Below are 7,952 nucleotides of genomic sequence, written 5' to 3' on the forward strand. Positions count from 1 at the left end.
GCCCTCCACGGGTAGGGGTAGGCCATGGGACTCTGGTGGGAAATGCGGGGACGCAGTGCAGGGGTCAGTCGGGTACTCACTCAGCAATGAAGCAGACACTGACAGCAGGGTAAACCAAGTCTCTGAACGCCGTTGCCTCTCGGGGGGAGCTTGTCCGGGTCCCATCCCCCACAGTACTGCCCGTGGAACGTAACCTGCCTCCTGGCACTAAGTTTTAGATTGTCCGTTGTGGCCTGGTAGCTTGGAGCTGTCAAAGCCCCGCTCCCCACTGTGGCTAAGTGAGGGAGCCTGCTCTCAGGAGCTCACGCTTGGGATTTCAGTGGGCTGCTTGCTAGGAAAGCCCTATCCTCCTCGTTGCGCTAATGCCCCCGATCTCTGAGCTGGTGGGAACAGTCCATAAAGGCCCCGTTCTCCGCAGGTTAATTGCCGGGTTGCCTGAAGCCTCTCCCCGACCTAGGGTCCGTGTACCCAGTTGTGCCTTCGGTCCCAGACCAGTGATAGGACCAGGCTGCTGACCGTCCTCCTTGACAGGTCCTAAGCACCTAGCCTCAATCCCCTGCGACCGGAGGTCCGACTCCTCTAGGTCCAGACCACCGTCTGCGACCTAGTTTACTTCTCCCCTGGGAGCTCCAACTCCCAGCTTCCTCAGAGCTCCTCACAGCTTGAGGGCTACCACTCAACTTCTCTCACGTGACACCTCCCTGCCTGACCCCTAGGTGGGTGGCCCTATTCCTGCTTAAGCAGCCAACTGGTGTGCCTGACAGGTGTGGTGCAAGGCGTATCTAGGATTTGTGAATGCTGATGAAGGCAGTACTGTAGGATAGAGAACCAGATCCATGGGGGGGGGATTGAATACTGCACAGGTAGGACAGTTTGTGCAGTACCCCGTGACGACCTGAATAGTCCAGGAGCGTCACAAGTATACAGCGGGAGTCCTCCACTTGTGACCGCATATCAAGCCGCGGCTGAAGTGAGCGTGAGTTCAGCTGTGACTTCAGTCAGGTGATGTGCGGTGACAGCTGAAGTCACCGCTGACCAAGCGGCTCACTTCACTTGCAGCCTGACCATCACAGCTTATGCTCTATAGCCGCTCTCTGTGAGTGTCACATGTAGCAGAGATGGATGCATCATGGGACCTCGTGTGGATTACGTCGGAACTGGTAGGGCGTTTTAGGGATTAAGAAAGTGGTGAAAGAGGGGGCATTTTTATGTTTTATTTAAAATAAAGGATTTTTTGGGTGTTTGTGTTTATTTACTTTCACTTACAGCTTAGTGATGAGGGGGTCTCATAGATGCCTGCCATCACTAAGCTAGGATTTAGTGGAAGCTATGGGCTGCCATTAACTCCTCTTTCGCCAGATTGCCACCGCACCAGGGAAATAGGGATGAGCCGGGAAAAGCTCCGGGACTGTTGCATCTAATGGATGCGGAAATTCTGGACGGCTGCTGGCTGATATTTTTAGGCACAAACCCTTAAAAAAAAAAAAATAAATAAATAAACTTTATTATTCATTAACCATAGAAAAAGTGCACATTAGATACCCAGAGAAGCAAGTGAGCAGTAATAGTTATGTCCCCTAGAATAGCCCGGTAGAAATGTGATCTTTTTCACTTTGGAGCCTTTGATATGCCCCCCCCCTTTTTCTGCTGGGATACCTCAGCCTTTGATGGGAGATGAGGTAGTATAGATACCCACTATTTGATATATCAGGTCCCTATGAGATTGGAGGGGATGCTGCCAACCTCAACTTGGATGAAATTCGTGCCGACCTCTGACTATGATAATTCGCCCGGCTTTTGCGGGAATGTCCCGCCGAAACCGGAAGTAAACAGTGCCCATGTGGTATGTGGTGATTGGCCGGGAGCATCTGGGAGTGAGCTGACGTAGCACTTCCCCCTAGAGATATGGCCGCTGGGACCGGAAGTGACGTATCGCAACTGAGTGCCATTGAGACCGGAAGTGACTAAATGTCTACGCGACATGCTGGGACTAGTTAAGAGGGGTATAGTGCTTCCCCTATGATGCGGGCCGAAGAGGCTTTTGAGACCGGAAATGACGCTTTTACCTGGAAAGCATATCGGCTCACTATGGAAATCGGATGTGAGCTGAGATGACGCATTGGCGAGGATACATGTAAGCTGATAGGCTAGGGGAGGGGGGAGGGTCAATCTGAGCTCTCCCTGTCAGAGAAACCGGAAATGAGGTAAGATGACGCATTAGAACGGGGGCTTTTTAAACCTCCTGGGATCTATGTGGAACAGGCATCACCATCTATCACATTGTCAGCAGATGCCCTGCGTATACACATGCAGCGTAAGACCTGAGTGAGTACTAGTTCTTTAAGGTGCCTATTGGTGCCTTGGAGGTGGTGATAAGCAACATGCAACTAGGTGGAAATGTGACCAGTTCACTAATAGAGACTTATTGTTGTTTCAGCCTGTTTTCCATATGATCTACCTTATTGGAGGTCGGAATGAAATATTGATATGAACACCATCCTGTTTTCCGTATGATTTAACTTTGGACAGCCCCTGATGAACCTCTGATCCAATAAAGTTCCAGGAGGAGAAACGCGTCGGGCAGAGAGCCGTAATATTTGGCGGAGTGTTGGACAGAGAGCCACAGCATACGGCAGAGTGTTTGGCTATTAGGCCGCCTTATGTGTTCATTTTTTGAATGGACAGAGAGCCACAGAATATGGCGGAGTAGTGGCCATCAGGCTACCTTACCTATTGAGTATACTTAAGGCTACTGCATAGCAAAAATAGACTGTACCCTTTAACAAAAAAGGTCAGTGGATGAATATAATATTACACCTGGACTCACTAGATAATGGAGGAGATATATATCATATTTTGAGGGATAATAATATCTGTGACACCCCCTTAACAGTACTCTGATATGCATGTGAATCACGGTGTATTTTTTAAGGCCCTACATGAGATGAGTAGCACTGATAAGTGGTCAGTATAGGGTCTATAAGGGCCAGGCTACGGATGAGTGGGGGCGCAACGACGTAATCTGAGTAGGGTGCCAACTGGGGGGGGGGGGGGCGCGCGCATGTGGGTTTTTTGTTTTTTTAATTATTTACTGTACGATATAGACCTGTCCAGCGGCGTCTGTGATTGGCTGTAGGGGGAGGGGGGTCTGCCTACAACCAATCACAACTACCGGTGAGCAGCGAAGGAGTGAATATGTTATGAGCCTAATGTGCAAACAGCAAAAATGAAATCTCAGACTTTGCTGGGGAATGAAATTCAAAAACCAAAAAACGCAGCGTGTGCACATAGCCTAAACGTTTGTTTTTATGTGATGGGGACATGTATACAAGGATGGGGATAATATACAAGGCAGGAGGATCATTACCAGGATGGGGTACCTTAGTAGAGGATTTGGGGACATTACATAACATAACAGTGTCAGCAGCAGATCCTCGCCCCATAACAGTGTGTCATGACCACATTTTTTACTTAAAAATTTTATTTTCTTACTTTCCTCATCTAAAACCAGGGTGCGTCTTATGGTCCGAAAAATATGGTAAGACACATTCCTCATTTTCCTCCAAATTTTTGGGAGGAAAAGTGCATTTTATAATCTGAAAAATACGGTATCTACAGAATAAGGGTCTCTGTCCCTATTTTATGCTGATATCAGGAAGAATAACCTTGAGTTACACATACACTTTAAATAAAATTAAAAAAAAACCAAACTGATTCCTTTGTATCTTTAGGAATAGGGCCAAATAGGTAAACATGTATACCTGAAATATGGATTTGAGTATTGTATATTTTTTTTGAAAATACAAAAAAAGTAAATATAGGTTTTTTGTGATGTCACATTCAAAAAAAAAATTATATATATATATATATATATATATATATATATATATAATTTTTTTTAACAATAATAATTATTGTTAAAAAATACATTTGCATATTTTATGGCCAAATATAGTGAAAATAGTAAAGGTCTGTTGAAAAAGAAACAGATGCAGGATTTTTTTCAACAATTTGGAACACTCACTCAATTTCTTTCTTTTCAGCCTCCTCTTGGGTAAGATCTTCTTCCACACTGTAGTCCAACACTGACCCCACCCCAAATGCTTTGTTACGCCTTATGATTGGCTTAATGGATTCCTGGTCTTCTCCGGCAACAAACTGTCCGTAAAAAGTCATCTTCATCATCGCCTCAAAGAGGGTCTGTCCGAGAAGTTTCTTTGATAATTGGAGTATCTTCAGGAGGAAGGAGGGGGGTAAAGGAAGAAAAAAAAAAAAAAAAAAAACACAGACACTATTGCATGAAATATTCTTGTTTGTTTTACTTTGACTTATACATACCAAAAAAGTACACAATCAGCACAGTCGAAAGCTGGCGCAAATCACTGAGTACTCTACTGGGGTGGGGGCTCGCCCAGGGAAAAAAAAAAAAAAACCCTATAGGATAGGCCATCAATGTGAAACCGGTGGTCAATCTCTTAAAAACTATAGGTTTTCAGCTCAGGTAGAGGTTTATAGGTTAGGGTCCGACTCCTAACAAAAAAAAAGGTACTCCTTGTCGCTGGCTGTTGGGTGCTCATAAACAGTTTCTATAGCTGTAATGTAGTTCAAATTTCAATTGTACATATTATAGCACAGTGATAGCTAACCTATACTACGCGTGTTAGTGGTGACACAGAGCCATTTTTGCCAACACGCACGGTAGGGGCATGCAGCCGAGTCCCAATCTATAAGACAAGCCGTGGCCACCGGTGATTTAACCAGAACTGTATGTGTGGCTAAACTGTTTAGAAATGGCTGGCCGGGCAGTTCCAGTTAAATCGCCAGCGGCCATAGATTGTCTTAAAGATCGGGATGCGGCTGCTGGCGATTTGTGTTCTATACCTTATATCAGGGTCCTGAGTGAGGCGTGCTTACGTACCATGCAGTACGCAACCTGCCTCTCTCTAACCCAGGGGTCTCAAACACACGGCTCGCATGGGGCCACTGAGCTTCTTGTGGCCCTAGGGATTCCAGGGGCCGCAGCCATCTGCTCCTTACTTCAGAATTTTTATTACCACCACCGTGCACAGGAACTCTCTGCAGAGCTTCACCAAAGGCAGCTGCCAGCCAATCGGAAGCAAGCAGGTGACGCAGTCATATGATGTCGCCTGCTGGCCTCTGATTGGCCAACGGCTGCCATTGATGAAGCTCTGCAGAGAGTTTCTGTGCATGGTGGCGGAAATCAAAAATCAGAAGTAAAGCGCAGACAGCTGCTGCCCCGCCATAGGGCTGTGATTGTCAGGTGGGCTGCAAGAAGCAGGAAAGAGGACTCCAAGTGAATGGAAGGCAGGTGAGAAGAATTTTTTTTTTTTAAAATGTGTGTATGTGAAAATGGTATAATGTGGCAGAAATACTGGATATTACTACAGAATGGGGCATTGCTAAAAGAAGGGGGATAAGGATGGGCACAAGATTGGACACATTACTACAGGGGACAAGGATGGGCACATTACTACAGAGGACATGACTGCTGGGGGAGGAGATAATCATCATATAACTTTTTGTTATTAGAGCTACAAATATCACAAAATTATGGATCTGTCCAGAAGTGAAACAGTTATGCTCTCTTTTGTTATGTTAAAGAATTTTGACACACTAAGCGTAAATGGTTGGCCATCACTGTTATAGCATTTCAGAGTGCACCTGTATTTTTGCGTTTTGTACCATAAAAGATGTCTCAGACGTCCATGAAATGAGGTCTGAGTAAAGACTGTCCATAGGTCTCCCGACCCGAACAGCATCTGATAGGCAAATATAAAGCTGCCGGGTTCGGATCTGTAGACCCACTGCTAGTCCGTGCTCGCCTGGATTTCATGGGTGTCTGAAGAAACCCTTAGGGTACGGTCCCACAATGAGGACCATGATAGAATCTCTTAGCCAGGAGTGTGATTGTAAATTTTATCACAACTATTAATGTAGAATAATGGACGCGCCGTGTATGTTGGAGATCTGCATTTTGACTGTGGATATGATGATAAAAAGCTGTGAATAAGAGGATCACCCTGAAATACATTGTTTAGGTCTTAGGTCAGTGTATATAAAAAAGGTGGCACTGCCAACAGTATATTCTGCCCGAGGCACCGGCAGTATACTGCGGAGATGAGCCAGGGGTACTTCTAGCCAAATGACTTTTTAGTGCTGTTGGGCTAGGGGGTAAGGTCTTTCCCCTGTAATATGTGGTCATTAGGAAAGGTCAGCACTTCACGTCTGCACTTTCCACACAGATAACATGGTGCTGACGCGTGGGGCCTGCGTTACCCTCCTGAACCCCGACAATGTCAGGAATTGAAGCAGACCATATCAGTAAGGCTTTATTCTGGAGTAAAGACCACATATAACACCGGAGATCCCTTTGATATGGATTATGCCCTCTTGCACTGAAATCACTTTTTACGTTCTCTCTTTTACCACCACAATTTACCCTATAGAGGTGCCACTTTCTTTACACCGGTGATTGATGGGGAGGTTGGGAAGATGCTTTCCAACATACTGGGTAGTGGGCAGAGAGACTTCAGCTCATGGACCCCTCTGTGCCAATTATATTTGGCCTGATGAAGCGCCCCAGGCTCTCACTTGACAAGACAAGCTGGCAGCGCGCTAGAGGCAGCGCGCTAGAGGCAGCGCGCTAGAGGCAGCGCGCTAGAGGCAGCGCGCTAGAGGCAGCGCGCTAGAGGCAGCACGGATGCGCTGGCACCCACTGCCATCATCTTACCTGCTGATTCCGGTCAACAAGGGCATCAACAGAGCAGAGCCAGAACACCACCATGCTCCTCAGCAGCTCCCACGTGGCCTTACTCTTATAGGCTTCCTGCGTGTTGTCAAAACTCATGGTGGCAGCAGGGCAAGGCTTGTGGGGCACGTTCCTCTCCATGTGGTCCACTTGGGACACCAGTGGACATGGCTTTGCCCCCTCCTCGGCTGCCTGCTCCTTTGCCTTGGCTGCAGCTACTGTGGATCTCCTCCGTGCTGGCAGTGTGAGCGGGCACCTGAGGCTTGCTGCCAGCCTGACGGCCGAGGACATCTTACTGCACGCCATGGGTGATGCTGTCTGTCCAGAACACGTGAAGCTGCGCGCAGATGTCACCAGGAGGGTGTGAGAGGAAACACAGCAAGCCCCGCCTCCGCCACACACCCCCGCACGCCGATTGGCTCCCGCCTATCATATTACTGACACGGCAGAGTTGTAAACAAAGCTACTCTGCCTATCTGCCCTGAGGTAAAAAGGCGGGAGATTCAGGATACAGCCTGGTGCTGATTACTGCAAAGTATTGTGCTGCCAAGCAACGGCTGCGATCACAGAAATCATCAGGGGCTATGCGGCACGGAGCGGTCCACGTGATAGGAAGGACCGATAGTTAAGTGGGGTGGAGGAGGACCGATAGTCCTGTCAGGGGATAGGGGAAATGGAGGAGGACGCTAGTTCCGTGAGAGGGGGGGTGGAGGAGGACGATAGTTCCGTGAGGGGGGGGGGTGGACGATAGTTCCGTGAGGGGGGGTGGAGGTGGACGATTGTTCCGTGAGGGGGGCGAGGTGGAGGAGGACCGATAGTTCTGCGAGAGGGGGGCGAGGTGGAGGAGGACCGATAGTTCTGCGAGAGGGGGGCGAGGTGGAGGAGGACCGATAGTTCTGCGAAAGGGGGGCGAGGTGGAGGAGGACCGATAGTTCTGCGAGAGGGGGGTGATGTGGAGGAGGACCGATGGTTCTGTCAGAGGGGGGTGATGTGGAGGAGGACCGATGGTTCTGCGAGAGGGGGCGAGGTGGAGGAGGACCGATGGTTCTGCGAGAGGGGGGCATGGTGGAGGAGGACCGATGGTTCTGCGAGAGGGGGGCGAGGTGGAGGAGGACCGATGGTTCTGCGAGAGGGGGGCATGGTGGAGGAGGACCGATGGTTCTGCGAGAGGGGGGCGAGGTGG

At 48.5% G+C, this 7,952-nt stretch overlaps 1 protein-coding gene across 2 annotated transcripts in view; it reads right to left on the reverse strand.

Annotated features, from left to right (window-relative positions):
- PRODH (proline dehydrogenase 1) overlaps positions 1–7,118 on the reverse strand; it is a 184,784-nt gene extending 177,666 nt beyond the window's left edge. For both annotated transcript variants that reach the window (XM_075320217.1, XM_075320208.1), the window contains exons 1-2: positions 6,752–7,118; positions 4,025–4,233 (exon numbers count right to left, since the gene is read on the reverse strand). In XM_075320217.1, the coding sequence (XP_075176332.1) occupies positions 4,025–4,233; positions 6,752–7,075 (533 nt within the window). In that variant the 5' untranslated portion in view covers positions 7,076–7,118. The remainder of the gene's footprint in view (positions 1–4,024; positions 4,234–6,751) is intronic.
- Between the last annotated feature and the right edge of the window lie 834 nt (positions 7,119–7,952).

Source organism: Anomaloglossus baeobatrachus, chromosome 1, assembly GCF_048569485.1.
Source record: "Anomaloglossus baeobatrachus isolate aAnoBae1 chromosome 1, aAnoBae1.hap1, whole genome shotgun sequence".
NCBI lineage: Eukaryota > Metazoa > Chordata > Amphibia > Anura > Aromobatidae > Anomaloglossus > Anomaloglossus baeobatrachus.